This window comes from Symphodus melops (assembly GCF_947650265.1).
Source record: "Symphodus melops genome assembly, chromosome: 16".
NCBI lineage: Eukaryota > Metazoa > Chordata > Actinopteri > Labriformes > Labridae > Symphodus > Symphodus melops.
In genome coordinates this window covers 20,007,989-20,031,337 of record NC_136706.1, presented here as the reverse complement: position 1 = coordinate 20,031,337, position 23,349 = coordinate 20,007,989, and the positions used below count along the sequence as shown (strand labels likewise).

The 23,349-nt window shown below is 40.4% G+C and overlaps 2 protein-coding genes and 1 long non-coding RNA gene across 3 annotated transcripts in view; 2 read left to right on the top strand and 1 right to left on the bottom strand.

Annotated features, from left to right (window-relative positions):
- Positions 1 to 16,647, bottom strand: part of LOC306837257 — a 34,473-nt gene extending 17,826 nt beyond the window's left edge. The window contains exons 1-2 of the long non-coding RNA XR_013780901.1: positions 16,489 to 16,647; positions 13,946 to 14,053 (exon numbers count right to left, since the gene is read on the bottom strand). This is a non-coding gene — a long non-coding RNA (uncharacterized lncRNA). The remainder of the gene's footprint in view (positions 1 to 13,945; positions 14,054 to 16,488) is intronic.
- LOC306836568 (uncharacterized protein) lies at positions 2,753 to 5,172 on the top strand (the record flags this gene model as incomplete). The annotated part of the gene is made up of 2 exons (XM_079363743.1): positions 2,753 to 4,302; positions 4,498 to 5,172. One exon carries the CDS (start codon positions 2,753 to 2,755, stop codon positions 3,458 to 3,460), a length of 708 nt encoding a protein of 235 aa, XP_079219869.1. The 3' UTR covers positions 3,461 to 4,302; positions 4,498 to 5,172.
- Positions 16,648 to 17,886: 1,239 nt separating the features above from the next.
- LOC306837371 (uncharacterized protein) lies at positions 17,887 to 21,203 on the top strand. Its single transcript, XM_079365018.1, has 4 exons — positions 17,887 to 18,337; positions 19,153 to 19,353; positions 19,579 to 19,689; positions 20,932 to 21,203. The coding sequence occupies exons 1-4, from the start codon at positions 18,041 to 18,043 to the stop codon at positions 20,956 to 20,958; spliced, it is 636 nt and encodes a 211-aa protein (XP_079221144.1). The 5' UTR covers positions 17,887 to 18,040; the 3' UTR covers positions 20,959 to 21,203.
- The last annotated feature ends 2,146 nt before the right edge of the window (positions 21,204 to 23,349 follow it).

Here is a 23,349-nt window from a genome sequence, read left to right as displayed (position 1 = left end):
GTAGAGCTTACCTTCCTGAATGTTCATCATATAGCTCAGTGGAAGCTGACATAGAAACTTTGAATATGGTACATTTACCTATTTCAGAAGATAGGCTCAGTGCATTATGCATAGCAAGGAAACAGGATAAGACTCTCCAGATGCTCATGACGATGATGCTGAAAGGATGACCAAAGGAAAAAAACAAAACAAATGCTGTGTAACGTCAGGCCCTATTTCTCGTCCCAGATGTTGTCATGTCAGATAACGGACCACAATTCTCTTCACTTGAGTTCCAAACATTCAGTAAGGTGTGGAAATGTCAACATAAGACTTCTTCACCTGGCTACCAGCTGTGAAGACTGCTAAGAAACTAATGCTCAAAGCATTGTTAACCATTAGTTAAAATTCAACTAATATTTGAATGTTTTTTTTTTTTTTATCACCATAAAATCACCGGTAAAATATGCAATTTTAGATCATTCAACTTTTTTTATTTGGTGATGGAAAGGATCTTGCGACCCCCCTCACAGTGTCTCCAGAACCCGCAGGTGGTCCCAATCCCCACTTTAAGAACAGTAGACTATTGAGCAGACTCAGACCTGGACCCCTAAGATATTTCACAATGTGGTGCAATATTATCGGAAATATTAAAATCAACAAAGCTCTTGTAAATGTGCATGTAAAAGTGGGCGTGGTCATTTTGAAACCAATAATAAGATATTTTTGTAAAACAAATGTTTGCAATGGATTCAAAATCCAAATAACCCCTCGTTTGAACCATCACAAGCTACCAAAAGCAAAAGGTTCACGGTTCCAATTTTTTTTTTTAACAATAATGTACCAATAAGGTACTTCTCCAAGTAACTCGACTTTGAGCTGCGCTCGTGTTTTTTTCCTACAGGAGTTGGATTTAACTGTTTTTATATGTAGGCTAGCTATAAGACACCGTTATGAAAGCGTTTGTGAAGAAATCTATTGGTAAGGAATTTATTCCCAAATATCTGATGATTATTCCCTCAATAAATGCAGAGATGAATCTTTATCTGATAAATGTAGTTCACATTTTGGGATAAATGAGAAACTGTTCAAAACGCAACATTCAAAGATGATATGACTTTGATCGTTCACAGCAATGTCTGTGAAACACTTTAATCTCAGAGATAGAAATTCTGAACACACTTAGAAACATCCAAACGTATCTTTGCTTTTTCTTAATTGCTTTTGAAAACTGATGCGTCTAACACAAAGACAATGCATGCCATCTTTAGAAGCTGCAAACTTGATTATGCATCTACATGCAGTGACTTGACGATTTAATTAATAGAAGTTCATATAAAGAAAACGAAATTTAAATAGTGATAAATGATACAATAAAAATATTTATCTTCCTATACCTGCACTAACAGACGCACGCACCGACGGACGGACGCGCGCGCGTCACCAATTGCCATGGAAACATCCAACCGAGGTTATATAAGGCTGTGGAACCTTCAACTCTCCCCTTTTGCACTTGAACTTTGAACGAGTTGACCTGCAAAATCTCAGCTGTAAAGCTAACCTTGAAAAGCTCTCAAGAGAACTTCTAGAAAACATAGTTCATCTCCAGCGGAAAGAGAAGAAGAGTCTTTAATTGGCCTTTAGCAGACCAGCCATGGGACACTACTTTCATGAAAGTTTCTTTTTAGGTAAGACATCAATCTTTTTACACAGCCTCATTTGTTTTTAAATTAACTACTTAATAATGTATATTGCATAACAAATCATCTCTACAACGTTAAATTGTTTTATCAGTTCAGAAATCAGTGTAACTTTTTAATCTAAAGGTCGTTCACGTCGTGTTATTGAGCCTGTTAGAAAAAAAAAATGAAATTAGAGAAACTTTCACACGTCGATGTCTCCTTGTAAAACACGTGTTGAGGACCGAAATCTTTCAAATATCCCGGGAAAAAGTGGAGGGAATTACCCAACACCTAAACAGGTTTAAATAATGTTGTTTTGGTTTGACAGCATGTCATTGTTCTCAATATTTGCATCGACATTAAGTCAAGGTTAGCATACGATCTGACGACAAGAGTAAAAAATCGAAAAATGCTAAAAATGTGCATTTCTTGGTCACCATGGTGATGATGGAACTCATGACATGACGTCAGGAAGTGAAGACGCATGTACTGTGTAAACAAACAGGAGCACGTTCTTCTGTGTATGTTTGGACTGTTTAAGCCTGATTTATTGAATCGTTTGTTTATATAGAAACTAGTCCTTGTAAATTACTCAGCCTAGTCAATTCACTGATATGAGGAGGTGCTCAGGCAGCCTCCATGGGTCCTTCCACCTGAGGGTCCTGTATATACAAGCAAAAATATTTGGGATAAAAAAAAAAATATATATATATATATATATATATATATATATAGGTCAGTCAAAACAATGTAATTTAGCTGGCAGGTGATTCTGCAGCCTTTATTTGAAGACAAGTTTGTAATTGTGTCATCAATTGATATTTCTAAGTTTAGTTTCTAATTTGTAGCTCAAATTCATCATCAGCCATACATGTAGTCAAAATGTCTCTTCATGTTCAGTCTGTAAAAAAGGAGTCCAGTAAATGTAGAATCAAATGTTGCTCATGTTTAAAATAAAAAATACTTCACAATATGTAACTTTGAACAGGCCGCTCTTGGAAAAAGCCTCTACACCACTTCACTTTTATTGTTGTTTGTTATTTGGTTACACGCATAGATTGTTTAAAGGAAAAGTAAATTGTTTATATCACATGATCAAACCTTATGAATATTCCTCCTCACTGTTGTTTTATGACCTCACAGGAGACAGCTTCCCCGATTTCGATGGTGTCCCAGCCCTCTTAATCCCTGGCGAGGAGGAAGGTGAGTATAGGTATTTTTTAGCAGATGAGAATGGGGGCTATCCCCTAGTCTTTGTCGGCGACATCCCTCAACACCTCAGCGAGGACGAGGATGAAGATGAAGAAACGGATCACAGCAGCGACTGGACTGTCGACTCTGACGTGGAGAGTGAAGACTCCGGGTACGAGTCCATGTACGAAGAAGAAGACGATGAAGATGAAGACGAAGAAGAAGAAGAGTATGAAGATGAAGAAGAGGATGAAGAGTACGAAGATGAAGACTTCCCACCTCGCTCCCCTCTCGTGCAGCAGTTCCCTCCAGCGCATCCAGCAGTCCCCGTCGGCTCTTCCGTTCCTGCTCGTCCTCCTGCTGGACCGCCTGTCCCCGCTGGTCCTTCCACCTCGGCTGGTCCAGAAGAGTCTGCTTCATCCATCCCAGGCCTGGGCTCCTACTTGAAGAGGATCCGGGAGGAGTGTGCTCCAGCACAGGACCGTGCGAAGAGGCAGAGGAGGGATTACGAAGACACGGACGATGAGCAGCCTTCCACCTGCAGACTCAGCTCCTCTACACTCAGAAGACTCTGGCAGGCTCCTGTGGAAGACAGCGACTCGGACTGAAACAGACGACCCGTTTGTGTATACAAGTACACAAATGTTCTCTCCAGCGAGACTGAAGAGTACCAGCAACCTATTAGTCCGACCATACACTCCAAAAACCACAAAAACTCCAAAATCATCCATTGTGACTTGTTCCCCAGACATCAACTGGACTAACGGTTCCCATCCCTCACTCTATCTGAACTGCTGAGCGGGCTTTTACAAGCCAGCAGTTTCAGCCATCAATAAGTAACACGGAAACGACACGTCATCGACCACAGACAGCCTCTCAAATCCTCAATCTGAACTGCTGAGCGGGCTTTTACAAGCCAGCAGTATCTGCCCCAAATAACAAAGACAATGACTGAACTGACGGCTCTGACGTGGAGAGTGAAGACTCCGGTACGACTCCATGTACGAAGAGGATGAAGATGAAGACTTCAGACTTCGCTCCCCTCTCTTACAGCAGCTCCTTATAGTGTGTCCCAAATATTTGATGTGGTTGCTGATCACTCAGGTGGTATTATCTCCTACCAGGTTTGAATTCATACCTGGCTGCCTTATGATTTGATTGTATTAATGAAGCTGTAGATACCTGAAGGTAAGTGTTTTAAATATGTCTTTCTCTATGATCTGCAAAGAGCTGTAATTTAAAAACACATGATTGAATTTCTTGCACTTTTAAACATGTCATTATCTGTCTGACTAACTCTGCGAGAGTGTTATGTTTTTGTGTCGACAGGCCGACGGGGAGAATAAAGACATCCACATGAAGACAAGATGTTTACATCCCAGACCAGACGAGAAGGATGGACGAGTACAGGAGCAGATGGAGAGCGGTGGACGCCTTTTAACTCATCAAAGTAAGTCATCCCCTCACTGAGACTACGATAGCAGAAGTAGCAGCATACATAAAGTCAGGATGAGGTCAAGCTAACTCTTAATATGTGGAGTTTTTTTATAGGCTAAATCATTTAATTATTGGAAGGAAATTATAACATATCCACTGTTAAAAGTTCTGTTCACTTTTATTTACTCTCTGTATTTCTGTGTCACAGGGCAGGAGTCCTCGGTGGAGCAGCTGACTGTAAACGTGAACCCCATGAAGTCATGCCCCCCCCCCCTTCAGCCTGCAGCCCAGCGACGAGGAGCACCCCAGCACCACCAGCAAAGACGACGTTTGTTTCCATCTGCTGCTTCTTTCTCAAACACTTTAATTTATATAGACAGAGGTGTAAAGGGCACTAACATAATTTACTCCAGTGAACGTACCGTTACTTTATTACAATTTTAGTAAAGTACAAGGAAAAGTACCAATTTAAAAATGTACTCAAGTAAAAGTAAAAAGTAGGTCATTGTGGATGTACTTCAAGTAAAAGTTACTAGTTACTTTTTTTTAACAATGCATCTCTCCTGCATGCAAAAAAGAAAGTGTAAATAGTTTAGTTTTATTTCGAACATGTGAAGAAATAATAGATAATTCATACGTCTGTGTATTTTACTCCGTAACGGACGTCAAAGTAAAAGTACAGATTTTAAAAACTAGTTCAACAAGTAAAACTAGCCTATACAAACAAAAACTACTCACTTACAGTAACAGGACTTAATGCACTTTGTTACTTTACACCTCTGTATATAGACAACGTTATTACTGATTACTGGTACAGCAGTATCATATTTCATTCAGAAACCTGATGCTGTTTGAGATCTTAAATAAATTTATCATAAGGCAACTTTTAAGTTTGTTGAATTATTATTTGTAAGTGTAACATGTAAGAGTGTGATATTGAATCATTTGGTAAAGGTACAATTAGTTTGATGTGAATTTATGGAACAGTCAAAGCCTCAGTTCATCAACAAGCTTTGCCATGCATGATGAAGTGTTCATCTGGACAGTGATGTTCATGATGAAGAGCGACTGTAGGAGTCACTGCTGTTCCACAGTCTGATCGCAGTAGGCACAAAGGAGCGCCTGAAATACTCCATATTGCACTTGGGGGATGATGAGAAGATGAAGGAGCTGGTCATCATGGAGAGGGGGAGATTGTGAGTTGTCCAGGATGTAATGGCTCTTCTTAGCCACCGTCTCCAAGCCGTCCATCATTGAACTACAACCTTCTGTAAGAAGACACAGCTTGAGTTTTGCAGCTGGAATTACTACAATGTTTTCTCCTCTCTCTGAACACCAAAAAGAGCGTTAGTGTTTACCGCCTGGGTGTCAGCCATATCAATAGACTATGTTTAATAGGTAGATTTCTAAACCAGTGTGTATATAAAACCAGCACTGTGAAAGTGCGGCTTGAAAGGAAACATGGATAAAATAATATTTCTGGGTTTTTTTTGTTTTTTTTCATAAAAAAACAATAACATCCATAAAGTACAAAATTGTCAGTTAACAAGACAAATACAAAAAAGAAGGTTCATTGGGACAAACATGACAGAATACAAACAGTAAAGGTTGCAGCATTTTCTTCTAACTCCAGTAAAAAAAAAAATCACAAAAACTAGGTGAAATAAGGTTTGGCTTGTGTGCTTTTATAATATGCAAAGACAACCACGATGTTTTGTGATCTGGATGCTTTATGAAGAAAAGGGATAACAGTGTTGGAGAGAGGGTCAGAGGAAGAAAAAAAAAAAAGGTAAACAATGAATCTCACAATAACAGAAATAAGAAAAAGCACTATGATAATAACCACATATGTGAAACATTGTAGGCTAGTACTTTTCATGACAATCGTAAATTACATGGTTGGTAGCCTCATTTTGTTTTGTGTGTGCCAACTTTAAAAAAAAAAAAAAACACCTGGTAGAAAACATAGTACCATGTGAAAAAAAAAACTGATTCTTTTTTTTTTATTGGTACAAATAATGGCGGCTGGAATGGATAGAAAACCTGAATATTGTCATGCAAACAGGTTCATAACATCATAGCCCAAAATTGATTTCAGAAAAAAAAACAGGACAAGCTAAAAAACCTTGTAAGAATAAAAGAAACAGATTCAGTGTTCATGATGTTACTCTGCAGGGTTAAAACCCTGAACAGCTTTCCTTTCTCTAAGACTAGGAGATGCTGTACTTGTGCGCCCTCTGCTGCTTTGTCATTGTTAGTGTACGAAGCTGAAGTTGGTTTATTAGTAAGGGAATATAGCAAACATCTGGGATTAAGTTCCTTACTAATATATTTAATTACAACTGTGTTCATAATGTTGTCTTATAACATAAATCCTACCTTATTGGTACTATATACTTGTTGGTGAACAATTGAAATTGTTAACCTTTGCTTTTTAGTAGCTTGTTGTTCCACTTGGTGGAAAAATGGCCACGCCCACATTTACATGTCAATTTACAGAAGCTTTAAAACGTTGATTTGAATGTTTTGAACACGTCTAGTTAAAAACAATTAATGCATCACATTTTAAATGCATTAGGGTCCAGGTCTGAGTCTTGTCCACACTGCTGTTTTTAAAGTGGGGCTTGGGACCACCTGCGGGCTCCTTAGACACTGAGAGGGGGGTCCCGAGATGTTTTCCATCATACACAAGTTAAATTATCTAAAATTACGTATTTTACCCATTATGGTGATAAAGTAATATTTATGCTGAAATGAAAGTGATGGTAAAAAATTGATTTAAGTTTTCACATAAGTAAAATAGTTTTTTGTTGCTCCTTGCAAATAAAAACACAGACATCACCCGAGTGTCTGTTTCTTAAACGATGAACGTCCACTCAGTCCTACAGTTTATACACAGCAACGATCAACACAGACCGAGCTTTATGAGAGGATTAAAGATTCATTTCTCAACACCCAAACTAAGTGTGTTTCTATAAGCAGCAACCTGTTGGGAGGTGGGTAACATAGATCACATCCAGCAAACTCTTAAAGCAACAAGTATAGCCTATTGCCTTTCAATATTACAACAACTTTGAACGTTCAGGTCACCTGAGATTCATACAGCTTTACAATCACAAACCAGAAGATGGACGGTGACAGATGAAGCTACGAGAGAGAGAGAGAGAGAGAGAGAGAGAGAGAGAGAGAGAGAGAAGCTGATATTATTCACAACAGATTTGGATGTCATGACACTGCTGTCTAAGAGGGGTCTTAACCTTTCCTGCTTCAGAGTTCCAACCGTAGTTACAGCACACAGGGGAGACTCTGCTCCAAGTCTATTCTCCAACTGAGGGGTTCACTTACCTGCTCAAAGGAGACACGGAGAGTCTGGCCGTATTGAGGTTGTCTGTTTGTTGTTTATTCTGCACATTTGAACTGTACACTTTTGGAGGCCGACACTTCTCTCTGCCTAATTCTGTCCCCGGCATCAACATGCATGTCTCCCGCACACCTCGCAGCACTGTGTCAATACTGCATGTTTAAACATAGACCCTCGACACACAGAAAGACTTACCTGCCCAGAATAATACAAAGTATGAAAACACGTTTTTTTCTCTGACACCAAAATTGGAAGCTTTAGCCTTTAAAAATCAAGGATTAACGATGGTGAATGGACTAGTAATGCGCTTTTCTAGTCTTCTGACTCCACAAAGTGCTTAAATATTGCAGGTCACACCTTCACATTCACACATTGTGGGCAGAGGCTTCTGTGAAAAGAGTCCATCAGAACCAACCCCTTTCATTCATACAAATTCACCACTGAAGAAGCAGCAGGACCACCTGGGGTTAAGTGTCTTGCCCAAGAACACATCGGCTATGCATCCAGCCAAGAGATGACCAATCAGCCACAGCCGTGCGCCCCGCAATGCACCGAGAGAACAGCACAGAGAAATATTACCAAAAGAAACAGCTGATATGCAAAATGCAAATCATCCTTTCAAATAATGGCAAAGTGGGTGCTCTTCTTCCAGAGCACGCTGCATGCTCACAAGACCACATGCATCTCCCCCAAATAAACTTTAAAAAAAGGGATAACAGCCAGAATCAAACAAGTTGGCACAGCGGCTTATGGATTTTAAATCACTTACTCTTTGATGATCACATTACTTGAAACAGAGTCCAGCTCATTCAGGTTGTTAGAGTTGAAATGCCTCTCAAATGTCTTCACACAGGTAGTCGTTTGCTTGTTAGGCCCAGCTTTAAAGTTCTTCCAGAAAACGGTAATGATAATAATGTTAAAATCACCACCTCCACTCAATCAGCATCACCCTACCTCAAGGGAGTCAAACTCCAGTCCTGCAGGGTCGGCTTCCTCAGCCTGTTAGATGTCTCCCTGCTCGGACGCAGCTGAATCCAATGAGTGACTCGTGATCAGGCTTCTGCACAGCTTGATGACAACACATTATATAGCAGGTGTGTTAGAAGGAGTTTGACACCTGTGCCCTATCTGATTTCTACCACACCTGTGCAAGCCACACCCCCAACATTAAAGGCCTGCCGGCATACCTCCAACTCTCTCTTTTTCCTTCCAAACCAAGCCTGGCAAGCTAAAGACCATCTATAACAAGTCCCGCCCACTCAGAGGGAAGATGTGATTGGTCAATTTTACTGTGATTTCAAATCATTTCTTTTTTCTTTGTTGGAATGAAAGCATTTTCTACCCAACATTAACAGAGACCTCTAAAAATGGTCTTTAATCAGTGATAAGTTAGTGTTGAACAGACTTTGTTAATGTTAATATTAGTTTTTTTTTTTTTTTACAATTTCTTTATGTAATTATAGCAGGAAGTTGCATAAAACAACCCTGTCAACTCGGGATACAGTGTACAATAAATATGCAGTTGCAGGTATTCATTGTGACCACTAGAGGGGAGTGAAAGCACGTATTCATACACGCTTCAAAGCGGTCACAGGTAAACTTACGATATAATGTAATGCAAAGATACCACATAAAGAAGACGTGAACAACTTATAGAAAAAAAGATGTTGTTTAGCTTGTTTGACATTTCCCACAAATACAAAGGCAGTATCAGACTGAATATGTACATATATACATTGTCCTGCGTGCCATACGTTTCCTCCTTGAGATGTCCCAGATCATTGCTGTGCGCTGACTAAACTCTTGTTCCTGCTGAACTGAGCCAGTGTATTCTATCACACTGCTGTCAGCTCAGGAGGCACAGGAGGAAGGTCAGGTGTTTCCTCAGGACAAAGTCAGAAGACTCCAGGTGTGGCCCTCTGCTGGTTCCTTTAAAGGCAGAAGTGAAGTGATGTGAATTCTGCATGTACAGTAAGATCATTTAATTACCATACCGTCTCAAGTGAGAGTATCCGAAAAATAATAAGCTTTGTAAATGTACAATGTTTCCTTGTGAGAAAAAAACACATGAATCTCATCACTTCTGTCTTTGTTCTCGTTTCATCCAGAAGGTTTGTCACATTTTCAATCTATGACATAAAGCCTGCAGGAAGTCAAATGGTTCTAAATATATGATTGAGATGGTCTTGTTCATTTTCCTAAACACATTTAGGGTATCATCATTTGGTTGAGTAAAAGAAACAGTTAACATTTTAATTTACACATCCAAAGTGAAAAGATTTTCACCTTCCGTCTTTAGAAACAGGAGTCCTTCATGTGAAAGCTGATACTGATATGGATTGTCTTGATTTGGACCCAAAAGCACGACGGAGACTGAGGGGATACGTGAACAGGATTTAATTACAAAGTGACTCAAACAATTGTGCCAAAGGGGAGGGGTGGTGAGAAGTCCCAGGATCCGGTGGGTAGGAGTTGTGAGGTGTACAAGAATTGACGAGGTGCTCCAGTGGAAGATCAGCAAAAAATATGTGGTAGAACGATCTGGCAGTGAGTGAGAGACAATCTGGGGGTTTTGTACAGCCCGGGTTGATTGTTGATGTGACACACCTGGTGTCTCCTGAGGAAAGAAACCACGCGCACCACACTCAATCAGGGAGAGAAACATGAGGTTAGACAGACAGGGAAAGACAGACAACCCACAATAGGAGAAGGAGGGGCTGCCCTGAAGAGAGACATAACAGATACACGTTCAAGACAGGGCCTCTAAACTTGTCTGTTTGTTAAATACTTAACGTTTATATTCAACAAAAAACTTCTTGACATTTTCTTTAGAAAGCCAAACTTTTTGAAGGACTTCTTAAGTTGAAGACTTTTCCTACATGCTCTGCATCTTAAAATACTTCAGATCAGATTAACTGGAGTTCTAACCGGGGTTATTGTGGAGTCATTAGGTGTGTCTGAGTGAGGATGGGCTGCAGTGAATAAAGAGAATGTTAAACAGAGCTGCATGAGGACAAGGTTGTGTCAACGTATTCTTTTGTCAGTAAATCCTGAAAACAACAATGTGTGAGTCCATCTCTATCATCTCTCCATCCCCAGTCCTGTCACACGTTTTAGAAATGTTGCATTTATACATTTTAAGTATGGCTTCAACATTGTAGTTTTTTTTATGCAAACATTATTTAAAAGCTAAGTAAATGGTGCTGGGGAACTGTTTTCAGTTGCAGGTAATTATAAATGTCTGTGCAGCCGAACATGTGTATTGAGTCATGCTGAGTGTGTATGATATAATGAAGGGCATATCAGCTTGTATAACAGTGTGCATTATTGATGTGTGTCTTTTTTTAGTTTTTGCATTACAATTAAAGCTGTATGGCACAGAAGAAGAACTCGTATCAGGCTTTGAATGCAAACACTTGCTGCTATTGTGAGAAATGTTTGCTGTTGGGAAAAAAAACCATTGCATATATTTTTCCAGCCTTTCCATGAATTTGAGAAAGACACATTACTTTACACATTTCCATAAAACTAATGAATGTTTTTTACTGTCCCAGCGTGTGCACAGACTCATCTAAATAACAAAAGTCTTGTGTGAGAAACACTGAAAACTCTGAACTCTGTTATGACAAAATTATTCACCTGTTCAGCAAGTTTACAATTATTTGTTTTTATCATTCTTATTATCTCTGTACAAGTGAAGAACTTAGCCACTGTGAACAAAACGCTCACACTCCGTGTTCAGCAGTCGACTAAGCTCTGCACCTGATCAGACAGTAGAAACACACACTGACACAGACGCATGGATCCACTCATCTTGTCTCAGAAGAGTTGTTCTTTCAGACAGATCCCTGGCAGCTTCAAGAACTCCTCTCTTACAGGTGTACGGAAAAAGAAAACCTAACGGGTCACAAAGAAGTTCTTCGTGTGTGTCCACAATCAGGCATCGTCCCCGAGAAGCAGACGCCATAGCAGAGTAGTAATCCCTGGCAATGTGATTTTTGTTTTCTGTCCCAAATCATCATGCCAGAGACCCACATAGCCATGGCAAAAAGAAGGGGAAAACTCTGCCCTCCTCGCCGCACATCTCTCCTCTTTCTCCTGCTTGTGCTCTTCTCGTGCTCCAGTCGGTCTGCTCCTCCCTCCCCCACTCTCCCTCTCTCTTAGGCTCCCATGCTCGGTTTAACTTTGGGTATTTCCCTCATTAAGTGCTACGCCTATATCAGGAACTCCAGAGAGGCCCGAGGAAGTCTGCCTGTGGACAGAAAATGACAGCGTGCTCCTCTGATAGTAACTCATGATAATCACCCCCTGCACTCTGCAGGGTGGGTCGCTCTCATGGCAGGTGTGAGGGCATTCTGGGACACGAGATTAACAGGCATTGATTGGACAAAATAAGAAACCCTCCTCTTGTGTTTGTGTATATAATGCATGATGATGTGTATGAAGCATGTGAGAGTGTCATTGATGCATGTGTGTGTTAACTAATCCCATTCTTATGCATGCATATACCGCCGCTTATCTATCTAACCAACCAACCCACCAACTAACTAACTAACTAAGGCACTACCTAGTGTAGTCTAGTTTCTGTGGCAGGTGCAGGTGTGGGTTTACTCCCTCATTCCTCCTACAGTCCAAAGTCATGCTAGTTATGGAGGAATCACACCTGTGTGTGCGTGTGTGTGTGTGTGTGTGTGTGTGTGTGTGTGTGTGTGTGTGTGTCTGTGATTCAGTGTGTACAGTAAGAGGCATGTGTGTGTATGATGCGAGTGTGTATTGTTCATCGTTTGTGTTTGTATGGTGCATGTGTGTATGTCTGTATGATGCATTTGTGTGTGTATGATGTATGGGTGTGTGTATGTTTATATTGCATGTGTGTCAATGATATGTGTGTGTGTGTGTGTGTGTGTGTGTGTGTGCATGATGCATGTGTGTGCGATTATATTGCATGTGTAAGTATGATGCATGTGTGTGTGTAAACTGATCCCATTCCTACGCATGCATACACCGCTGTTTCTGACTAACTAACCAACATAACGTATCGGCTGAAAGTTTTAAGAATTGATTTTTATTGGTTAATAATTAAATGTTTTTTTAAGCTATTTGGTGTTAATCAAAGAGAACTGCCTGCAAACTCCTTCCCTTCATCTTCTCCTGACCAGTTGATGACGATAATGAACCCTAAGCTGGTTTTCTCACATTTAATAGTAACGCAACAGCCTGAAAAATTCACGTGATGCTTCTTCAACACCCTGAAGAATTGTCAAGACAAACTATTTTTCTACAGGTAACCTCACATTCAGCCGTCCACCCATCTGAACCTCATACAGCTTTAAACGTTGTCTGATCTGGGTGCACAGTCTCTCGAGGCGTCACTTTTTGTTTTACATACACACATATTTACAGATCTGGAGCTTCGTTTCATAATGAAACACAAGCGGTGTCCCAAACCACATACTTGCATGCAAATTATGACTCACATTGAATATGAAGTATGATCTGAAATCAGAGTATGCAGAAAAAACAAACAAAACCATCTTAAAACACTCTATGCTCTTTGGTTGCCATGTTAAATGACTACTTACTTCCTTACTTAATATTATTTCTCACGGTGAGTCCACAGGGATGTTTTAGTTCATTGCGCAGAACAATACATGTTTATATATTTATGTTATTAAGCAATCCTGATTATATGGAAGTCGGGTCATTTCACTCCACAGGAGGCCGTGTAAGGGGTATTTGTGTCTTTTTTATGATCTGTTTTACCTTTACACAAAAGTTTAAAAACCTTTGATACTTGCTTGGGTTTATATGTTTTGATCATTTTTTTATTTATTTAGTTCACTGCTTTGTTGCGCTCTGCGGTCTTGGACTCCATTGTAAAGGAGACTTTGTATCTTGATGGGAATACTCCTGTTTATATACACAGTAAAATGGTTATTTCAACCACTGAAGAGGAAAAGACTGATACTCTAACTCCTTAATTCCTACAGCTATCAGTTTCTTTAAATAGGATTCTTTAAATAACATTATGAATAAATTATTGTAAACACTTGTAATGTGAGAACAATAATAATAGTGAGCTAAAGAGGAGCACTCGCTTCCATCGTGACCATGATCCTGAAGAGAGGCTCTTCATTAAAGATGTAGGTTCAGGTTTCTATTCTCTTTCACAAATCGAGCCACGTTTAGCTCTGGAGTAACAACGTTTAGCTCTGGAGTAACAATGAGGTGACTTTCAGAATAATGACAAACAGAGAGGTGCACGGTTATTCCCAATGAAACCGCTGTCACATACCAGAAATACTTCCAGAATGTCATCATTGAGTCCCATCCATCTGTTCCTCGTCCTGCCCTGAGAACCCGTCAGCGAGACCATGGATCCCATCACAGACTCTTATTGGTTCTGATGGAGGACAAACAGTGCAAAGAGATGACGTTCAAGAGAAGACCACCTCAAGAGGAAGAGGACTTTGTATTTTACCTGTTATGGTGAATGCATGTTTTATTAATTGCTAACACAGATTAATAAGGAGTATTACATCCCGTGCTGGCAGGTGTGCTGCTGCTTGTGTGTGCGCAGCGCTGCAGTCACTCATCATACTGTCTGTTTAAGCCTGAAGTGAAGGTGACATTTTACAGAATCAGCTCCGCAGGCCAACGTTCATATTGTTGTTAATCTCTTTTTTTATAAAGACGATTGTGTCAACTGTGAATCAGATACCTCCTCAGCCAATCAGTGATGATTTATGATTGAATTCATGGCGGCTCTCCACAGCCGCCTCTTTAGCCTGTCACTCCTCCCTGCCTCACATGTCACATAAATGATTTCCACAATAAATTCTCAGTTCTTACTCAATCACAGCAAACACCAAGTTCAAATTGAAGCGAACAACAGAGTAAGCCTGACGCTGAGCTTTAAACAGATCCCTCTGAACGCCGAGTTGTTGGTGCTGCGTGTGACTGCTGGAGCTGACTTAATGGGAATCACACTACAACAACACACTGGATCCTGCGTGCTGGGTTTTCACTTTTTACATGTTTGATCCACAGAGCCATGACATACCATGCGTGGTCTAAGCATGTGACCCCCTCCCCTCCCCCCCAGCTGTTCAGTCACCCTACCTCTGACCTTCAGACCCCTGCAAGTCCAAGTCAAACCATGCTTGACTTGGTGGGGCCGTTATTTCAAAGTGGAGCCTGGGTGACAGAGGGATTGTTGAGGATTGTGGGGAAAATTCCTGGATTGCCGCAGCACATACTATCAAACTAGAAACATTTAAGAGAAAATGCAAAAATTGAATTCTACATTAATAATTGCCTCTATTTGTTCATTTTGTGTTTGTTTTTTAACACCTGACTTTGTTAAATACTCATTTTATTTTGTGTATATGTTCGATATGGTTTCATTAACTCTTTGACTCTCTAATTAAGAGGTTCAAGGTTTCGTCTTGACCTTAGAAACAAGTTTAAAAATCAAAACAAAGTTAAATGGAAACTACTCACATATTTCCCACAGATAAAGTTAGGATTGAAAGTTCCAGTACGGAAGCCTTAAGGGGACACACAGCTTTATCTTTTATATCGTTAATTTTGCCTTGACTTCAATCTACTTTCAGTTGTTACCCTGAGATCACAATTCATTTTGAGATAACAAGGATTATTTTTAACAGAACCGTTTGAACATGGGACCCAGCAGGGCAGGTCGATCCACAAACAAATCCCCCCAAAAATCTGGCAATGGTCATAAAATAGAAAACTTACATTGAAAGACGTCTGAGACACACTACATACACAGACAATCAGGGGATAACGATACTCAGGTGTGAACAATCAGGGCGTGAAAACACGAGAAGCAGGATGACAACATAAATGCAAATTAAAACACAAATGATAAACAGGGTTTTAGACCAAACTTTTTTCAGGGACTTTTTGTCGTGGAACTATCCACTCAGGAATTCCTTAAGAACTACACCCCATATAATAACAATAATAAATCATAATATCATTAAATATTATATAAAAATACATTTTTTATGGACCAATCACTGTGCACTTACATCACTCTTGTGCTGGGATAGTTCTGTTCTCTAAGACTTGTCAGCAACGGCACTGGAAGGCAACTCATACTCAAGATCTCCACAAAACAAAAACAAGACAAGAGTTGTGTAGATTTAGGAGCCCAAGCTTCTTCCATTAGTTAAAAAATGACAATAATTCAGATGAACATTGGCACTGACACAAGAGCTCAACTCATTCTTATCACAAATTGATCAAGGGTTCAACTCAATCTGATTTTACTTCAACTCACACATCATCTCCCCTCTGATATCCAGACAATCCTAGAAAAGAGACAAGTTCTTTTTACAGGAAAAATAATCCAAACAGAATTCAAACAGCAGTAAGAAAGGACAGTAACAGAGATCATCATCAGCTCATGTCACCACACAGTGATTCAGAGCAGCACAGAAACATTTCACAGGTTTCATTTGTTACCTCTGACAGTGACAATAAATCTGTGACTTCATTGTGGAGCTATAGCATCAACATCAGCAGAAGGTTCTGTACCCAACTAAACTCATCACTCATTTTCCTTTTTGTATTTTAATTTCTGAAAGTCCCAACATTTATGTTTACAAATAGGAAGCATACATATGTATGTAGAGACTAATAACTACAGTGCAAAGAACTCTGTAAGTACAAGATAAATGTGTCTATCTTAGCTTTACAGAAAGTTCATTTTGGATATTTTCATCTGACTTTGTAAGCATCTGATACATCAGGTTTGCTGTTGTATCAACTTGTTTTAAACATTTCTCCCTGAAGGAAATTTAGACTTACTGTATTTTTGAGCTCTTAGGTCCTGACGCTGTGGCCTGTTGACCCGTCTGTCCCTGCAGCTTCCCTCTGAATCCTGACTGCAGGAGGAAGTGGTGGGCTGAGACTGATGCTGTTCTCTCCTTAAGAGAATAAATCGGGCTTTATGAGTAGACATAGTGTCGTTTGTGCGTTTGGCCTGCCTCAACTCCAAAACAATTCAAAGGGCAGTTTGTTGGTCTGTCCTTCGCTGGCACAAAGCGGCTCATTCAGCCGACGTCTGAGCGTAGGAAGTCCCGTTTGTCTCAATTCAGTTCCAGGACAAAGCCTGACTGGGTGGACAAAAACAAGCTTGGAAAAAAATTTCTCAATAAATATGGGAAAATTCTTCTTGACATTAAATAGATTAATAACTGACAAATGCAATGTATTGTTACAGTATACTGTATGCAGGATAGATTAATGCTTAGCCCTCTGTTTGTTCACAGGTTTGGCTTTTTGGAGCATTTACTGATTTTCTATTAACTCTGAATCCAGAGGCAAACACACTCCTAGAAACACACTTCAGAGCTCTCTCTTGCACATCCTGTTATGGTTTCAGTAAGTTAACCGTAAAAAAAAAAGGAGACTGACACAGGACTAAAATGTTAAAACTCGATTTATGTTAAAAAAAAATAAATAAATAAAAAAACCAAAACAGGCACGCAGGCAGGCAGGGAGCTGGCTCTCCACAAAACACTCCACGATGACATTCTGGAAGATCCAGTGCAGAAAAACTGAGGCACACCAGCAAATCCTCACACAAGAGAACACAGGTAAGTACACAGACTAAGGAGGACAACTTAGGAGGACAAAAAAATATCCAACTGGATGACAAAGCTCAGTGACATGCAAGGTGACACTACCGAACAAGACAGACTACCTGGCAGAGTATGGAGAGAAGGCCAGGTTCTTATACAGGAGATGATTACTGATTGGAGTCAGGTGTGTCTCATCTGTTGAGCGGAGAAGCACAATCTACCCAGTGAAATTCCTTGTGTGTTTAACACAGGCCTGATTCTGATGAGCTGAAAACTACAGAGAAAAAAAATCTCTTTGCAGTTCCTCAAATAGTCAGCAGATGTCTCTGTTGCTTTATTTCATTTGTCAATTCAGCGCAGTCTCATTTCCCTAAACAGACAAGTGTTCTGCACAGGAGATGTATCACTGCAACATTTCCCCTTCTTTAGCATTGATTGTTTAAAGAACATCATGATTTTCATTTCTCATGTCAGAAATCCTCAGTACTTTTAGACGCCGTCTGTAAGATATTAAATAGTTTTAAAGAGAAGATTCAGAGCACTAGTTTTGATTTGCCACTATTATATGCTTCACTGTGGGAACTCCTCCTTTGTCTCAAGCTGTCTCTCCCCCCCCCTCTCCACATGCCTCTGCCCTCAGTACTGAGCTGCAGACGTCCTCAGGGAACATCTGAGCAACAGCAGGACACTTCAGAGGACCAGCAGATGTGGATTCATCTTTAGGTGACTCCAGATCAGATTGTAAGATTTAGGATCTAGATTTTAATCTCCATTTAATGAAAGTCAGGTCTATGATGGGGAGTCCGGTCTTGCTGCTGGTTGTGCTGTTGGTTGGACTCTGTCAGACCCACCCTGCCTCCACCCACTCCACATCCCCTGCTTCAGGTGTGGTCCCCGTAGCCCAGGTGAGGATGCTCTCCCTGGGCCTGGCTCACCTGCTGCAGGGGGTGGAAGAGAACGCCAAGCGACTGGAGCAGCAAGGGGAGCAGGTGGAAGCAGAGCTGGACGGAGTGACTAAGAGTGTGGAGAGCCTTCGTAAGCAGAGTCTGCAGGCAGGACGGACACGCAGACAGGTGAGAAAAAATCAGTGTGATTCAGTGTTTTAAAGATTTCATTCTTATATGATGTAAATCATCAGCCAACCAAGTTTCATCCTACTCATCAATCTTTTGACAGCTAAATGATTTTGACTTCTTACATTTCATGTGTTTCATTTTGTTTCTATCCATTAAAAACTTGTTCTATTCAACCAAAATCATTTTCATTTTACTTTTTGGTCTCAAGGGTGTTTTTTGTATTTTCCTTTCCCGGTGTTTATGTTCATGTCGTCCTGCTTCATCAGCTGATACAAAAGCTGTGAATCTAATTAGACCTTCTTTTTCAATGGTTGCACGATCACTCTCATGGTTGAGACAGATCTCTGTTCGAGTGAAAAACGCTCACTTACACATTTCTGAATGCTGACTCCCTGATTGGACAGAGGCTCCTCCAACTATATTTCTTCCATTTGACTCATTTGCTTATGCTTACACCAAAAGTCACTTTGTTATTACTTATTTCAATTTCAAATGAAATCCACTGCCACAAAGTCCGACTTGGAGGCTGCATCAAGAAGATCCAACAAGAATTCACATTTAACTTGTAAAAGGGAAACAATTGAAATGAATTGCAATTTGTCAAGGTTACTGAAATATTTGATGTTGCTTTCAAGTTCTTGCAAGATAAAGAAATAGTTAAAGGTCTAATGAAAGAACATGGGTAGAATGTGCAGGAAAGCCAACTTCTCAAAGTTTATGAAAAGTTGGAAGCCATGAAGGAGGATTATCAGGTACGTTTTGCTCCAGAGAAAAAAGTAGGTCCCGGCATGAATAATGTTTTTGTTCCTCAGGCGAGGAAGGACCTGCAGATACTGAGAGCCAGAGGAGACCGGCTGTGGAGGGCGGTCAAAGATCTGCAGAAGGGTATGGAGGACCTTGAGATGGAGCAGGGGGCCATGCAGCAAAGAATGAGCCAGATCCTGCAGAGAGTGAAGAGCCTGAGTGAGCCCAGGCCGGGGGGTCAGACTCAGCTCGACATGGGGTCAGTAAAGGTGAGCTCAAAACCAGAGTTTTTACGTAACTAAAAAACTCTTATCCTGAGTAGTTTTCCCACTGGTGGTTTGGAAAGTCCAGAGGTTGTCACACTTCCTGTTTGTCGATTTTATTGTCAATAATTTCCAAAGAAGACTGTAAAGACTGTTTTGTATATATTCCTGTCCATTTCATATTTCTTCTTTGTCTTCTTCTTATTATTACGACTATTTGTTGTGTTGTAGGTTTTCATGGATAAACAGGCTCGGCAGCTCGCCAGTCTGACTTCTGCAGTTTCAGCCCAAGAGAGAATGATTAACAGGCGACAGAAACACATTGAGCACCTGGAGAAACAGGTACAGATTAATACGGAAAATTATTCTGCTGTCACTCCTAATGAAGGCTTTCCATCCTTTTTCTTATCCCATTTAAGTCGAGTTGAGAGGGTAGTAACCATCACAGACGCTTTTGAAAAGACGCCAGTGTGACATCAACCTTTATTCTGGACTGTGGGCTAGACAGTGTTTTTGTTTCCATCCTGTAATTTTAGAGCCAAAAGTGACTTAAAAAATGATCGAAAGAGTGAAGCTCACAACATGGAGTAATCAAACAAATGTTATAAAGATTATGTTGATAAAATTGGCTATTTGAATGGCTAGCAATCAAGGTCTGGTGAGTAAATGCATCTATGCCACTATCTCCCAAAAACAACCTGCAAAATAAAGAATAGATTTCATGTCAAGTAAAGAGAAACAGATACTTCAGTGAACAGGCATCAGCACCCTCAGGACAGCTTCCCCTATGTATTTATAGTTTTTAAACAGGTGAGTTGGATGTTGATGGAGTAGTAAAAAAGTGGAGAAACTAACTATGGATTCCAAAAACATCAACTCCTCCCAGACTGAAACAGGTTTATTTCTGCTGTTAAGTTGGACGTTTTAGTTTGAGTGTCTGTGGGGATTTTTTGGCACTTCAGCAGTGACTTTATTTTCATCCCAGAGGTTTCCACTTTCCAAAGCACTTTAAAGTCATGCGGGCTAACTTCCCCTCTCTTTTTCCTTTGGTCTCTCTGATGGTCAAGCTGTGTTGGTGCTTGCTCACTTGCACAAAACTATTGACTTCTGCAAGCCCCCTGCTAAATGTTCCACTTGAAGTCACTGTGTACGGATTTGAGAACTCAGCAGGTAATAATACAGAGAAGGTACAGCGAGCGTGTGGGACGGGATGGCACACGACTTTTGACTGCATACACGCTTCCAGAATGATCTCGCACCGTGCACCTAATGATACATCTTCCTTTGTTTTCTGTTCTCCAGTATGTTCTTCTCCACTCCTTTGTTGATATTGTGAACGTGTCAAAACTGTCGAAAGCATAAGCACACATTTTAATTTTTGCATTGTATCTCAGACCTTTGTGCTGCCTCCTTAGAACTCCATTCCTTTCACATCTGACATGGATCGTCTCATGCTGTGAGATGTGTGAACAACAAACTCAGGAGGATTTCAGGGGGCCGTCCTCATGTCATTTACCAACAGTAAAGTAATTGCATATGTACAAGTATGCAGAACTCATCGTTTATGATCTCTGTTTGTTTTAGGTGTCCAAAAGCTCCCAGCAGCACTGAGGGCAGAGAACACAGCTGCATCAACACAGACGCTGTAAACGATCTCACAGGAGACCAAATGAAAGGCCCTGAATCTCACAGAAGACTGCCTCATATCTAACAAGTGTACTGCATGTGTCTCGTTTGTAAAACATCTTGATTAGGTTACTGTTTGTGCTGCAGGGGATGTGTTGTTGGAGCTTTGTTATGACATGTGCTGACCTCTGTTTGTAAGTGCTTCAAAAATAAAACGTTCACGTCGTCCATCATGTTGTGGATCCGACTTCCACAATATTGTGGTTGAAGATGGTGTTGAAATGTCCCACACACCCAAAGACACAGGCACACTCTAAAGTCAGAGAAACCTCCACACACCAACAACACACAGCACGTTTCACAAACAAGAAATCAATATGATCCAGTTCTGACTCACTCGTCATTTTAAATGTCTGCTTTTAAAACTACCCTAACCATTGTACATGCACATATCTGGCCAGCTCGTAGAGGGGCAGTTTAAGAGAATCAGAGCCGTGGCCTTACATAATAACAAAGCTTACATTCCTTTATCAGACTGGGAGACTGTTAGTTTGATGCCCAGTGAAACATATAATGGTGACAAAAGGAATACTTTTAACATCTCATCAGCAGCTTGGTACCTTCACAGCCATCATGAAGCCAAATGTGACAAAGGTCATGTGTTTTATCTGAGAGGACTGAGACGATACCGGATGGCTTCAAGTCTGTAGACAGCCAACTCGAGGGGACACGCTGCATGTCCCCTCTGGTGTTCCCAAACAAACCTCTGACAGCTCGAACTCTGTCCCACTTAGAGGAGAGACAACAACAAAGATCCATGGGAGAAAAAAGGGAAAGCAAGATTTTAAAAGAGGACAGAAAGTGAGGGTGATAATTATTCTAAGGAGTAAATAATGAAAAAAAGGGTCTGAAAGGAACCAGAAGAACAGAAGAAAGGTAATAGAGGAGCAAAAAAGTGAATTTGGTCCTTTTGAAATAAATACTGTTTTTTATAATACAGCTGTCTAACTGTATATATGAGAGAGGTTGATGAAACGTTTTCAAACTGCTGGTGTGCTAGAGCTGCAACAGCACCCTCTAGAGGTCAGAGGGAAACACTAACACTGACGTCTTTATATTTCAATGAGCTGAGTACCTGTTACGTCTTTTCTTTGCCAGTTTATCAAAGAAGTGATTTTGACAGATATAATTTTAAAAGGGATTGCAATTTAAAGAAGAAAAAAAAACCTCAACAGGACCTCTGACCTCTGCAGAGGGACACTTTACCAACATGAAGAGTGAACCTCAACCTATTAAAAATAATGTCATCAGATGAGGTTTGAAGAAAACTTCAGATAATATTGCTGACAGTTTTCCTGTAAGATTGGTGCTTACTGAGCTGTAAATAGAGGCGTGAGAGCTCTGAAAACAGTCAAAGTATTTGGCCGACAACCCAGCTCAGTCTGAAAAAATTGTCCTAAAAATTTGACATACTTAGTAATCTCCAAGATGAAATTCAAATTCTGCCGTCCCTCGCTGACCTCACTGATGGTCGGGCGCGGTGTAGCTGTTAGTCAGGAGGCATGAGACCCGCCTCGGCTCCTACTCTTTACCTTTTGTTAGGTTGACCAAAAGTTAGGTTCAGACATTGATAGGCTTCAGCTGCTCCCTTCAGTAACCAATGGGTGATGTCACTGAGTGTCCACGTTTATTTACAGTCTGAAGTTCGTACTCTTATGTAAAAGCAGCATTTAACTGTTGTAGCACCTGGATGCGGAGTTAGTGCAAGCATGCATACAGTAATCCAGCCCTGTGGTACCCGATCTGTGGGACACGCCTCTTTCAGAGAGTCACATAACAGACCTGGCAGGATTACAGGGAAAGCAAGGACAAAAAAACAAACAAAAACAAAACAGTGCACTTCTTGTACAAGCTTATTATGTTTAGCTTATTTTCAGTGTAAATTCTCATCCTGCCAATAATCCATACCTACAGTTATATATTCCCTTTAAGTGGAAAGTTTTACATGGGGAGTAAATGTGATCACATTAGTCCAGCTGAGTGAGTGCACCACATTTCTTATCTTTTCTCTCTTCATTTCCTCTTCTGTCCTCGGCCTGCGAAGTGTGAGTTTTTAAACAAGAGAATGTGAGACTTAATGTATAACGACTGTTCATGTTAATCATAAAAATCATCGTTAGCATTGAATTAATTTTTTTTCCTGTATCCAAGTTCATACTTAAAAAGTCTTTCTAACTAGTGGAAACATCTGAACATCAAATTTAACCAAAGCATAAACTTCCTGCAGTTTAAGAAATAGTACAAAAGAGTTTCCGCTTATCTGGGGCCAGGTTGCCGTGGCAACAGGCTAATCAAGTTGAACCTGACGTCCTTCTT

What these genes read in the sequence shown, in the direction of transcription:
- LOC306837371 (XM_079365018.1), top strand. Translation starts at nt 18,041, where the DNA reads ATGAAAGTCAGGTCTATGATGGGGAGTCCGGTCTTGCTGCTGGTTGTG. An exon ending in CAGGACGGACACGCAGACAG is followed by an intron (nt 18,338 to 19,152) that starts GTGAGAAAAAAT and finishes TTTGTTCCTCAG; the next exon opens with GCGAGGAAGGACCTGCAGAT. An exon ending in TCGACATGGGGTCAGTAAAG is followed by an intron (nt 19,354 to 19,578) that starts GTGAGCTCAAAA and finishes GTTGTGTTGTAG; the next exon opens with GTTTTCATGGATAAACAGGC.